Raw genomic sequence first — 14,625 nt, forward strand, 5'->3', positions numbered from 1 at the left:
ACCAGCAATAGTGCACTGATGGGAATGCATCTATCAAGTCCCACTATAGCAGACCTGCGGAGGTTGCCCTTCTCCTGCCTCTCTGTCCAGCACATAGGGGTGTGTTTCCATTCCAAACCTCTGAAAGGCACCTATGGAGGTGTTTGCCCTCCCGCCACTCTTCAATATGCATATGAGGCTCATTTATTTGCGTTGCCTTGATGATGTGGGCTGCATCTGTTGAGATGCTCCTGCCCTCTTACCCCTCTATGGGGCAGCAGCAGGCATGTATGTGAAAGGTGTTCCCGCTTGCTTCAGGAAACGGCTGACCACAGCTTTTCAAAGCCTTCAGGGCAGAGGAACATCCCATTTGGGCCAGGAATTCGTGTATTTTCAGTGCATTTCCATCGTGTGTCTTTGGCAGGTGCAAACCACACAGTTTTAATTATTGGGACTGTGTGTACATTTTGAACAAGTGTTGCCAAAGCTGATGGGTCTGCCTGGCATTTTCAGTTTCAATTCAGACCTTCTGGTGTTGGCAATGCTTGTTTAAACAGAACAAGACTCATTGGCTTTGCCTCAAATTGTTCTATTCAAGTGCTGTATTTGTCGGTCTTAAACTGTTTTGAGGCACTAAATAGTGTCACGTTAGCACTTTATGAAGGGCACACACTATAATAAAAATGTTGTTATTGTTGTTTTTTAGCACAACAGAGAAAGAAATGAGACATGGAAAAACCTCATCTGAAAGCCAAAATCCTGAAAGAAACTCAAAGTAGATTAGAAATGAAACGTCGTCTCTGCAGCCAAATATTACACACAAAATCATAACTCGTGAAGTAGCTTCCTTCAAAGGATTGAAGAGTCAAGCCCCGTCTGCCCAGGAGTTCACTGAATGTCACGGGGTCCGCACAGAAGCATTGATGGTTGTCAGAGAGCTGAGCTCACAAAGAGGAAGCTGCAGTTTTTGCTCGGCTCTGTGTCACTGTGAGCGGGTAGTTAGCACTCTGCTGACAGTAATAATCCCCGGCGTCGCCGGCCTCGGCTCTGCTGATGCTGAGAGTGAAGTCAGACCCGGACCCGCTGCCGCTGAAGCGGTCCGAGATCCCGGGCTGGCGACTCGCAGCATAATAAATGAGAAGCTTGGGGGCTTCTCCGCGCTTCTGTTGGTACCAGTGTAAGTAATTGCCGATGCTTTGACTGGATTTACATCTGATTGAGATGGTTTCTCCCAGGGTCAAACCGTGAACTTCTGGGGTCTGTGTCAGCACAATCTGCCCTCTGGACTCTGAAATCAGAAAGGTAATTAATTCATCAGCAGAACTATTTACAGAGTGTGAAACCTTTAGGGATAAATATACTGCCCATCACAGATCTCTGATCAATAACCCACAGCGCGGCAGCCACAGCTCTCACCGTGAATCCACAGCAGAAGCATCAGGAAGACCTGGGTTGGCGCCTTCACCTCCATCGCTGCTGCTCAGTCAGGGCTGATTCTGAAGCCTTCAGTGCAGAAAACACACTTATAACAGGCAGGACACCATGGAGGGGCCTGGACAGAGAGATGCAAAATACCCACCGCTTGGTATGTAAATATGGACAGAGGGGGAGGGGTTGAATCAAGAGCAGCTCAGGTATGTGTTGCTATTCATTTTTTATTGGTTTCTGAGTTTTAGGATTGAAGATCGAGTTAATATATATTTTTATGAATTTCGGAGCAAATAAACTGCCTGTTTTCTTTTTGCGAAGGTTGATATATTCATGAAATGTTCTCATGTGCATTTTTGACAACCAGGCTTTATACAGAGCAGTGAATGATCAGAGCTGTGTGTTGTACCCTAATGCAACAGCTGGAGGCAGCTGGGAGCGTTGTCTTGATTCAGTGCTTAGTGAATCACAAAATGGGTTTAGATATTGCCACCAATGTGCAAATTAGAAGGGGCAAGATTAGGGTGTATTTTCCAAATTGCCAGAGACATAGAAACATAGATATACCAAGTAATAGGTCTATCTACTACATCTCCACAAACCGCTCACACCATATCACTTCTAGGGATATAAACCTGTCTGACAACTGTCAATGACACACAACATCATTTAAAGTTCACACAGTAGAATCAGAAAGAAATGGAGTCCATATTGATATGCTGCCCGTCCACCATCATTCAGATTATACGCTTATAACTTGCCATTGCAAGCATCTACTGGAACCAGTTTCCATGGGGTGTTGGAGAGATTTGCTGCCACCACCAATAATGGCACATTTTGTCACCACCGCTGTACATGTTTCGACCCACCTCCCTAAGCGGTGAGTCAGTCTGGACAAATCAGTCACAGAATGCAGTAAAACTAGTCTTGGAGAAAAGTCCATATAAACCCACCATTAGTATTTATTGTTGCCACCGCTTTCTGTTAAATGCTGTGTATGGTGAGGCATTACCACTGCAGATGCCTCAGAGCCCCCACATTGCTAGCAGATCGAAGATGTCGGCATATTTGCCAAACTGAGTCCTTGAAATGAGTAGAGCTAACCATGCAGTACTATTGCAGAGGCCACCCCCAAAGGGGGCCTCATGGGCCGTTGCCATAACAGCTGCCGTGGGCAATGCCGCAGAGCGAGTGCAGGGGGCAGCCCCCTCTCATTGGGACAAAGTCAAGCAGGCGGTGGGAGCAAGCGAAAGTAGTGGCGCTTCCTCCACCCCTCCCCTGAGGACAGAAGCGGGAAAGGTGGGCCAGCGGAGGTGACCGGCCCTCCGAGTGCCGCAAGGGGGAGAAGTGGGACCACGAGAAGGCGCGCAGCCCGCCTGGAAGTATCTGAGACGAGGACCCGCCCCTTCGCTCCTGGTCCAGTTGATTTTATAGCCAGAGAAAATGGAGAAGCAAGAGATAATTTCAATGAGTGCTGGTAGAGGTTTGGCGACAGGATAGTGTCAAAATGATGTTATCTGCATAAAGCACCAATTTCAATTTTGCCCACAGGAGTGGTGATACCTTAACCTCTTGCAATTACCAAATTGCTATGGCCAGAGGCTCTAGCTCAAGAAGAAACAGTAGCGGGGAGGTGTGGCGCCCCTGCCTAATCCCTCTTTCTATATTAATCAGGTCTGACTGGAACTCAGTACAGTTGATCTCACTCGGTGCACCCACTGTGTCATAGTCATCGAAACTGGCTGAAAGTGTTTGGCATAAGTAGCTCCACTGCACTCAATCAAACACCTTCTCAGTGTCGAGCAAGAGGGTCACTCTACTGTCCAGATCGTGTCTTGTGCTCCATGGTAAGTGGAACAGAGTTTGTATATGGTTGCAGGTGAAATAGCCAGGAACCAAACCAATTTGGTTTTTGTGGATCATTGCAGTACTTGCAATTTTTTATTCTTGTAGCAAAGATTTTTGCTAGAATCTTGGTTTTATTGTTGCATAAAGAGAGCAGCCTATAATTACTACATGAAGCGGATCTCTGTTTGGTGTGGGTATTACTGGCATTACTGTTATATTGGACCTGTTGTAGAGATGAGGTGATCCATTGTTGCTCATTATCTCATGACACATCTTATTCCACCTGGGGACTGAGAAAGGGGCTGACAGTTTGGAATATTTAGTGGAAACCCAACTTTCTCTGGGATTTTAATGGGGGTATTTCCTTGATAGCAGACCTTACTTCATCACCTGTTATTTCTTTGTCTGGATCAGCTCTGACTTGTTTAGATAGTCTAGTAATATTCAGTCCTTTTCATAGACGATATCCTCTGAACTCCCTGATGTATATAAGTGAGTATGGAAAGATGCAAATAGTTCTGCAATGTCCCCTGGATTTCCAAGTAAGGTATTGTTGGTATTAACAATAATGGTATTATCATTTCCCCATGAGTCCCTTTATTTGGAAGGCCAGGAGTCTACCCAATTTTTCACTGTGTTCATAGTGTTGACTTAATTTTCTACAAGGCTTTTTCCATCTTGGCCATTAGAAGCATATCAAGTTTTAATTGTTTTGTAGTGAGAAGGCAAAATGCTACATCAGATGAGTTTTCTCGATGTACCTGAATAAGAGTAATAATTTCAGATTCCAGGGTCTATGTTTTTCTACTTGTCTCTTATGTAGGTTTTCCCTGCAGCCCACAGTGTGTGGATCAAAGCCACTGAGTTCTTTTTCAGAGGCACGTATTCTTTTAAATATGCAATCGGTTTTCTTTTCTCCTCAGGGAGTTTATACGTCCATGTACTAATCCTACAGTTGAGAGTCAATTCTCATTGCGATTGAGACATGATCTGAGATGCATTGGATGCCTGTGGTACAATCTTTGCCAAGATGGCCGACGGGTGAGGAGCTTCGGCCGGGAGCTCCCGGCTAGGGTTTGCCTTTTTGGCTTCTATCCCTGGGAATCCACACTCTCCTTTGACCCCTCTTGCATACCTTGGCTTTTCTTGGTCTGCGGTCTTTTCCGATTCTACATCTGGCCGTGGCCGACGACGGATGGAGCGTGGTTCTTTCGGCAGAGCAGACGACTGCCTAGTCACGTCCCCCGCCCAACACAGAGTCAGCAGCACAGCCTTCGCTGCTCAACAATTGATCGGACAAGTCCTGGAATCGGTTTCGGAGTCCGCATGCTGTGGGGCTTTTCCGGAGCTGACTAGCATCGACTGTACAAAGCAGGGTTCGAGGGGAGCAGCCTTGGATTACCTGAGCCGGACGCGCTCTCATTGAGCACAAGATGGCGGAGTGCACGTCGACGGACCTTACTGAAAATCGGAGCTCCGGTTTCCATCCTAGGGCACGATTCTCTGACAGAGCTCAACACGAGTCTCAACGGGGCATGTACATTTTAAGGCACTCTGCAATTTCAGTCTCTTCGAGCCCTGTATGTTCAGAGGCTCGCCCCAGATCTCCACCCAGCCTGATCCTAAGATGGCAACCGCCCATAAACACAATGGGCTTGAAAGATCTGACAACAAATAGTGCAAGCGACATTGCCATGGAAACTACTAGGGGCCTATTTTTTCCCATTCTGAGGGCCCATCACCGAGTGCTCATGTCGACCTGACTTCTCTTACCTAAGGTACTGTTTTTCGCCGCTAATATACAGTTTGATCTCGGCGAGCTTGGCCTGCACGGCCTGACCCTATGATGGCGTCCATTCGAGTAGTGCAGGGTGCGCTCTTCCTTCCCTTGCTGATCTGCACGTTGCAATACGGATCCTGGGCATGTGCTCCAGCTGTGGTGCTTGTTTGTTGGATATGAACTTTATACAGGACTTTCAGAATGACCTTCATTTCCTGCGAGCACTGCCTGTACGGCCTGACCCTAAGTTGGCGTCCATCTTGAGAAGTGAAGGGAGCGTGCCTCCTTCCCGTGATGGCCGCGCATTGTAATACCTTGGTTCTTGGGCAAGTGTCTCAGTTTTGGTCCCTATTTGTAGAGAATGAAACTTTCCACCTGATGTGGAGACCTAGCTTTTTTGGCCGATGCCCGGTGGAGCTACCTTGATAGCTAAAGAGGAGATGGGCCACGGACTTCCCCCTCGGCCATCACCTCCCAGCCGGACATGGGGCAGACTTTCCTTCATCTCTCCGCCTATCTCCTCCCCATTACCCTTTTACTTTACCCCCTCTCCCTTCTAAGCATCAACAGATGTAACTTGTAACTTATGTATCTTTTGTGACAATGTGTAACTTGTAACCGATGTAACTTTCTTCATGTAAAGCGCTCTGATACCTCAGGGTCTAGCCAGCACTTGCTGGTTCCGGTTTTAAGACAGGTCATTGTATTATCGTTGGCGAAGCTCCCAGAGTGTCCTTGACAAGAACATAATCTCCTGGGGTCAGGACTAGGCCATTGTTGCTGGCAGTGACGCATGCGCACTTCACCCAGAACCTCGTGTGTCAGGAGCAGTCACGTTATACGTCTCGTTCAGCCATCTTGGATTAGGCCAAAATAGTCAACTTAAGCAAAACAAACACAAAAACGTAATTAAAACATGAAAATGGCTAATAAAATGTTAAACCCTCACCCTTTATGTGTAAGTAATTATCTAGCAGAATAGCAACATTCAAAGCGTTAATACTCACTCGATGCGCAACTTACAATTACATCACAAAAGCAACATTTATCATGCAATATTCTAATTTTCTAATATTAGTATGCGTACATATGTTAGTTTACAATTAGTTTAGCCATGCAAAGTGCAATTCCCACGTGTAATTCTTTTATTAATATAATTGGTAAGTCTTTCACTGCAAACAAATTAATAAGATTACTATTAGTTGATTATTCAGATTAATATAAACATGCAGAATGGGGGGGGGGTATACAAAATGTTGTACTACCCGCTCCAGCAATCCCCCCTTTGGTGATTATATCACCACACCAACAAAAAATTTGTATCCTTTTATACGGAATTTCAAAGTGATTTCTTGTTTTATTCATATTTCAGTTTCCCCTGTTTCTTCTCTTTTTGCTGTTTTGTACATACTCTCCCTGATTTCTTCCAATTCTATTTCTTTAAATTCTCTTTCTTGTTTCTTATCTCTTCTCCTTAAGTTTTTTCTTTATAATCTTTTCTGATTTTTATCTTTTCTACGACAAATACATCCTAGTCTAATTATTAATACTAAGAAAATCAGACATGTTAATGGAAATAATATTTTACCTAAAAATGTACTACCTAGTTTAACTACAAAATCTTTAATAGCTGATATTTTCTTTCCAATGTTTTCCCAAACACCTTCAACCTCCAGTGGTGCAATTTCGTCATGCAATTCTGTAATATTCTTAATATAAATTTTCAAATCTCTACTTTCATCAGGAATTTAAGTACAACAATGTTGAACTTTCAGCATTCCACAGACCCTCTTTTGCCAATAAAATATCAAGGGCAAGTCGATTTTGCATTACCATAGCACGCATGGCAACCATTTCAGAATTTACCAATAAGAATCCTCCAGCGGTGCTTGTTGACAAGCGATACACTACTGTTGAAAATCTTCTAATTTTTTTTGCATTCAGAGATATTCCCACTGCGGGTATTAGTGCTCCAAAAATATCACCCACAATTTCTGTCCAAGATTCTCTCTTACTACGTGCTAAATAACTACCTAAACTATGCACACCATCTTCTCCTCTATCCATATGAAAAATCTTTGGAAAAACCAGGCCAACATAACATGTGCCAAACCAATGGTCTGGCAAACGATAATATGCCCTGTTCCCACAAATGAAATACAGTCCTGGAAAAAATTGATCTTTTCCACCTTTAAATCCCCATCCTCCCATGATTTGGTATGTATCATGGCACTCACTATTCTCTACAAAATAATTATCATACGCTGTTTGATTCCTTCTTATACACAATTTCCCTTTCTGAGGCCAATCTAAAGCCATAGTTGGACTCGTTTCCCCTTTCAAGTGTTTCTCCATTTCTACATCCCAAACTGTTTTCTCCACTTTCCCTTCTGAAGCCTTTCTTTGAATTTTCAATCTCCTTTCTTCAACCATATCTAAAAATGTCTTCTCTTCTTTCTTTAAACTGCAAGTCAAGTTATTTCTAAATATGTATTCTAATGTTAGTTCTTTAGTCTCTAAGAAAAATTCACCTAATACCTTTGCAGGTTTTACCTTGTTTAGTTTGTTAATTGCCGGTACTTGTGAAAATATAGTATCTACATCTGAAAAATAATACTCTAATTTACCTGTTTGATAAAATAAGCTAGCTATTACACTACATGTTATTCCATATGTTACTGGAAGGTGATGATAAGTCACTCCTTTAGATACAGATGCAGGTAACTGCATACATACGTAGCAATCCCTTACGTCCATTGTTTTTACATATTCATACAATAATTTTGAAAAAACATTATTAGAAAAATCTGTTATAGACCTGTCTTTATGCAAATAATTGTTATCTATTCTAGTTGGAACTACCTTTGAATCTTCCCTATATTAGTTATATTATCACTATGTCCTTCTAAGGTATCTATAGTAACTTTAAATGAGATTAATAGAGCAAGTATACTCCAAAGAAGCATTAATAATCCTGTACAACAACAACACATTCTACACCATCTTCTAAAGAATGTACATCTACCTTAGCTACTATCTATGTTTGCCATCTTTGTTAAAATGGACCGTGTCTTTTGACTTAGCCTCTTCTACTTCACAACTAGTTTTCTAACCCAAGGCTCTAAGCATCGACGTGGTTCTACCAGTTTTTGTCTTTTTCTGTATTTATTTTCTTTCCATCAGTAGTTTTCTTGTCTCATTCAGTTTGGCATTTCATCATCTTTCACTTTTCCTTCGTTTTCAGTATACAGAATGTCCTGACCATCCGCTTCTTCTCCAATATCGGACAAGATAACTCTCAGGATTTCCGATTCTTCGTCTTCCTCAACCACTTCCGGTACAACCACCTCTGGATTTTCTTGGCTATCCGCATCTTCTTTTACTTCAGGCAGGGCCACATATGTCCATTCCCGTGATTTATACTTCTGGTTAGGTTTCCTTGTTCTTTTGCTTTCCTTAACCACAATTGTTTCTTCTTCTTTTGATTTCTTCTGACTCGTTACTTCATTCACCTGTTCAGCCCTTGGCGAATTTACTCGTGTCAGTCGATATCTCAATCTTTTCATTTTGTTCAGCCAAACGTCGTCTTTTGCCGCTCTTTTCCATTTACTCCCTTTATCGTTCTTTTCAGTCCTCCAAGCTCTCTTTCTCAGAACTCGGCCTTCTGGTACTTCATCTTCTCTTTCCTCTGACTCTGTTTCAACTTGCTTTTTACTCTCAACAGTTTCTTTTTCCACCACTTCTTTTGTTTTCCCTACTTCTGTCCCTCCTCGAATCTCTGGCACGCAATCTTCCTGCTGACTACTTGTTCCTGCTTCTAACTGGATGTTGGAGTTCCCTACACCTCCTCGGGGGTCTTCTGCAATAATCTTTCCCTCTCTCTCTGTATCTGGCACCTGTTCATCTAAGTATGTTATTTCAGGTGGAATTTCTCTCAATCTTTCATCTGGCACTTCCTTCTCATGAATCTCTTTTATCGTCTCTCCACTGTCTTTTTCTTTGTTCTTCCCTTGCTCTTTCCTGGAAGAGTGTGCTCTTTGTTCTGTCTCTGAGTCTGAACTGGTATCAAAAATCTGTAACCTTCTCCTCAGGGAATTACTTCTGGGGACAAAAGTTAAACTCGGCTCTGTTTCCCCCCTTTCAGGGTTTTCTTTGTCTTTTGGCTCTCCGTCATCTGACTCAGTACTGGATTCTGATTCATTAAAATACTCTTTTTCTTTGCTGTCGACTGGATTTGGAATTCTCAAAGAATGGCTTGCATGGATCCAGTTCTTCAATCCAGCACACTTCACAGCTGTTGTTATGGCTAAGTTGACTTGTCTTGGTTTTCCCCACCTGGGAACCAAACAGTTTCTTCTTCTGTGGACTTTTATCCTTATCCAGTCCCCTGGACTTAGATCATGGGCTGGCTTCTTTTCAATGTTGGTGGCATCCGCTCCAACCTGATGAAACACAGAATGAACTGCGTCAGCCAGGCTTTTACAGTATTCCAACACCATGTCATCAGTTATAGTCATCAGCTTGTTGACTGGTATAAAAACGTGGCGCGTGGCTCGTCCCATGATGATTTCATGTGGTCTCAACCCTGTGGTTCTGTCTGGAATTGATCTAATAGTCATGAGTACTAGAGGCAAGACATCAGGCCATTTCATACCTGTGGCCAAACACATTTTCCCTATTCTGTTTTTGATAGTACCATTCATTTGTTCTACTACACCAGAAGCCTCTGGTCGATAGGCACAATGCAGTTTTGTCGTACATTCAATGCTTCACAAATCAGTTTTATGATCTCATTATGAAAATGTCCTCCTCGGTCTGATTCAATTGTCACTGGGAACCAAAATCTAGGGATAAATTCCCTCAAAAGTAATTTTGCCACTGTCATTCCATCATTTCTTCTTGTTGGGAACGCCTCTACCCACCTGGAAAATAGACATACCATAACCAAAACATACCTCAACCTGTTACAGGGAGGCCTTTCAATGAAATCCACTTGCATTCTGGTAAAAGGCCCTCCTTCTCGACCTATTGTTCCTAGACTCACTACTGTTTTTCTTCCTGGATTGTATTGCTGACAAATTAGACATCTCTGACAAAGACTTTCTGCTACAAGTCTGAATTTTGCATTATACCAAGTCTGTTTAAAGGACCTAATCATAGCGTCTCTCCCTATGTGTCCCTGTCCATGATACATCCGTGCCATGGCAGACATCATGCTATCAGGCATGACTGGTCTTCCATCTCGATAGACCCACACATGATCTTTCTCTCTTGGTGCACATCCTGCTTTTACCCACTGTTTTATTTCTTCCTCTCCTGATTCTTCCTGTTAGTAAACATTGGGAAACAAGAAATCACCTCCTTTTCCTTAGCCCGATTGATTGAATTCTGATTTCGTGCACAGTATTGCGCCATGTCATTTGCAAATTTGTTACCAGTGGCAATATAATCACCACTGCGACTATGGGCAGCACATTTTACAACAGCCAATTGCCTAGGCAGCTGTATCGCCTCAAGCAACATTCCAACCACTTCAGCATTCTTAATGGGAGTTCCACTCGAGGTTAAGAAACCTCTCTGCAGCCATATTTGGCCGAAGTCATGGACTACCCCAGAGCCATACTGGCTATCAGTTATCACAATCACTCTCACACTTTTCCCAATCTTGCATGCTCTTGTCAAGGGAACAAGTTCAGCTACTTGGGCTGATCTTACTCCTTTCAAATAGGATGCTTCCATCACTGCTGCAACTGTACATACCGCATATGCTGCACTCAACACTCCATCATCTGTCCTCAAACAGGATCCATCAACAAACATAACATAATCACTTTCTGGTAAGGGTTCATCTTTTATGTCAGGTCGTGGTTTTGTACAAAAATCAAGTACATCCAAACAGTCATGATCTGCTTCATCTCTTACTTCCACATTCTCTACATCTGGCAACAGTGTTGAAGGATTCACATTCACACATCTCACAAGACTCACATTTGTTGCACCCAATATGACCTTTTCATACTTAGTCAGCCGACTGTGTGTCATATACTGAGTACGACTCCTTGTTAAAAGGATCGCCACATCATGATGTACAAACACTTTCACAGGATATCCCATCACAATTCCCTCACTCTGTTCCAAACTTTGACATGTAGCAGCTACTGCTTTCAAACACCCAGGAAGGGCTACAGCTACTGTGTCCAACATGGATGAAAAATATGCAATTGGTTTCCTCAGTTTTCCATGCTTCTGTACTAGAACGGAGAGTGCACATCCATTTCTCTCACTGCAATACAACTCAAACTCTTTTTCATAATCAGGCATACCTAATGCAGGTGCTTCACATAATCCACCTCACAATCTTTTGAATGCTGTCAATTTCTCTTTGTTCAAATCAATGGGAACTCTCACATCACTTCTTGTCAGTCGTACCAAAGGTTTTGTGATCAATGAAAAATTGCGAATCCACTGACGACAATATCCAAACATTCCCAGAAACATTCTCACTTCTCTTTGGGTCATTGGTGGACTCATTCTCGTTATGATCCTGATTCTGTCCATGGTTATTTTTCTCAGTCCTTTTTCAATGTTATGTCCTAAATAGTGTACTTCCTTCTTACAAAATTGTAATTTTGATAGTTACACTTTTAGTCCTCCATCTGCCAAATGATTCAGCAAGGCTACTGTGTCTACCTCACAAGCTTCACGGGTTTTCGATGCCACAAGCAGGTCATCGATGTATTGAACCAATACAGAATTTTCAGGCATTTCTAGACTTTCCAAAGACTTCTTCAATAGCTGATTAAATATTGAGGGGCTTTCTGTATACCCCTATGGAATTCGGCACCACGTCAAAATACGCTCACCGAAACGAAATGCAAAAATTTGCTGACTGTCATGATGCAAACGGGATGGAAAAGAAAGCATGGCATAGATCAATCACTGTATACCATTCTGCGTCATGAGGGATCTGACATAAAATCACAGATGGATTCGGTACAATGGGACAACATGGTACAACAATTTTTTTTATCTTTCTCAGATCTTGTACTATCCAGAACTTCCCACTAGGCTTTTTCAATCCCATTATTGGTGAATTACATGGGCTACTCAGTATTTCTCTCAAAATTCCTTGTTTTATCATTTTCTCGATCACAGGAGTAACTCCTTCAATTATTTCAGGTGTCAATTTATATTGTGGGACATTTGGGTAACTTACTCCTTCTTTTACAGTTATTTTTACTGGGTCTACATTTCTCATCAATCCTACATCTTCTCCGGTGAAATCCCAAACTTCTGCTTTTACAGATAGTTATAATTCTTTTGGTAATTCATCAGGGATAAATACAGCATAGGTTCCAGTAACCTTCTTCTCCCTGTTTGCCATTGTCATTTTATACAGCACATCATCATCTGGTGTTTCAAAGGCTATTCCATCTGGAGTACAAAATATAGTGCAGTTCATCTTGCATAATAAATCTCTACCTAACAAGTTCACAGGACTGGTGTCGCACACGACAAATCGGTGCATTTCAGAAAATTTCCCTATACTAACTTTCACTGGTTCTGTAAGGTAAGTTTTAAACTGTCTGTTGGATACACCAACTACTTGGATCGTTTCATCCGAGAGAGGAAGATTCTTGACATCAGCTGAGCTAACAGGTGATCGAGTAGCACCAGTATCAACTAGGAAAGTAATATTTTCATTATTAACTTTTCCATCTACAAATGGGCCTGTCTGGTCTACTTCTAGAGTTGCGCCAAGCACGCACTCTTCTTCCTCCCTTCGGCACCGTCAATAACCCTCTTCTGAATCGCTTTCATCGCATGGCAGCCAATACTGCGAAGCAGTGCTAGCGCGTGGTGGCTTATTTACCTGTTCTTAGTTGTAGAATCCATTCTCTTTACTATACTTCTGGCAATTTTTTTTTCTGTGGAAAAGGTGGTTTTGGCACCTGATTCTGTTGTGTTACAACCTGCTGTTGTCGCTGCGGTTGACCACTCACCTCATTCTGCACCTGTGGATTCAATGATGCATTTTCATCGTTAGTACTCGGAGGAAATTTACACTCGGATTTCCAATGCCCTATCCTTCCGCAATTATGACACGGAAATTTCTTTTTAGCTTCCTCGATATTTCCTTTACCTTTCCCAGGATTAAATTTTGGTCTTGACCCAGCTTGTTCTGCTAATTGAGCTTCCTGTCTCTCTGCTACCTTTACTTGTGCCCACATAGCTTTTTCTTTCAATTTTCGCTGTTTTGCTTCAATTTCATCATTGAAATATTTAGCATGTCTCAGTACTTCATCTATTTTCTTATTTTGCCAATCTACCGTATGCTGTTTTATCATTTCACTAATTTCTGGACGAAGACCATATACAAACCTGTATACAAAATGACTCAAATCCTTTTCACTTAGATTTTCATCTCCACTAAATTGTTTAAAGGCCAAAATTAACCTCTCATAATAGGCATGTACTGACTCTTTGCTTTCCTGATGTGTTCTGTCAATTTTTACCCAGTCTGTCTCTTAAGGAGGTACTTTGTTTTTCAAAAATGTCATAACCTTTTCATATTTCTTCATTACCTCGGGGTCTGGAGCCCCTGTTTTTGGATCCCTTGGTTATTCCTGTGTCGGCCAATCTATCATGATTTTGCAATCTGTCCATAGATCTGCTGGTACTATTATGTCAAACAAGCTATTTAGGTCAATCCACAATACTTTGGATAATTTTACAAATCTGTCCAACAGTCTGTACCACTCGACGGGTTTTTCACGTAGTCGAGGGAAGTCATTCGTAAATGACAAAATATCCTGTATAGACCATGGGACATGTACATATCCTCCTCCTGGAATCTCTCTCATAGGGCATTCTGTCACAACCTTCTCTTTCTCTCTGAAAAAGTTGTATCTGAAACTTCATCTCGTTTTCGATCCCATCTACTATTCCATTTGTCCACATCTCCCCATTTTCTCAACAAAATAATTATCTCCTTAACCTGACCTATTCGTCCTGTGGTATTCATGTTTTCAATGTCTTTTTCAGTGAACTCTACCCAGTATGGTTTCTGTAGAGCTTTTACCTTTTCAATATCAATACCCATTTCATTTGCCACTTCTTCTAATCTTTCATGGAGACTTTTTGCTCTCCATGTTACGCTTTTACACAGAAATAACAACTCCTCATCTTGGTAAGTTTTTAACTTTTCCGTAGGGATAGTTCCCACTATTAATTCTTCCAGTACCATTCGTAGTTTGGCCACATGTATTGACTGAGATTCTTTGTCTTTCTTCTGCAAGCTTCTCAACCATTCAGTCAATTTCTCTGTAGATGGTCCTACTGGCTTCTCTACATTTCCTTGTCCAAAATCCTTTTGTGTTTCTGATATTGACTCCACTATTGTCATACGCCTTTCTGCACAGTTTTGGCCTGTGGTCAGTCATTGGCTTGAGACTTTGTCACTCATATCTTGGCTAAGCCCAGTAGAGTATTCATCCTCACCAGGGCACGAGTCGAGGGGAACACACGTTTGGATGGCGTCCACCCACTTTTTTCAGAGGGTGAACTCCGTCCACCCTGCCAAGAATTTG

General features: G+C 42.2%; 1 gene segment (V, D, J or C); it reads right to left on the reverse strand.

The window, feature by feature from the left end:
• Positions 1 to 923: 923 nt before the first annotated feature.
• On the reverse strand, positions 924 to 1,450 carry LOC146863217 (immunoglobulin kappa variable 6D-21-like). The segment is given in 2 exon segments: positions 924 to 1,267; positions 1,396 to 1,450. Coding segments are annotated over 2 exon segments (399 nt in total).
• Between the last annotated feature and the right edge of the window lie 13,175 nt (positions 1,451 to 14,625).

Source organism: Triturus cristatus, chromosome 2_2 (genome assembly GCF_964204655.1).
Source record: "Triturus cristatus chromosome 2_2, aTriCri1.1, whole genome shotgun sequence".
In the NCBI taxonomy this organism is placed as follows: Eukaryota; Metazoa; Chordata; class Amphibia; order Caudata; family Salamandridae; genus Triturus; species Triturus cristatus.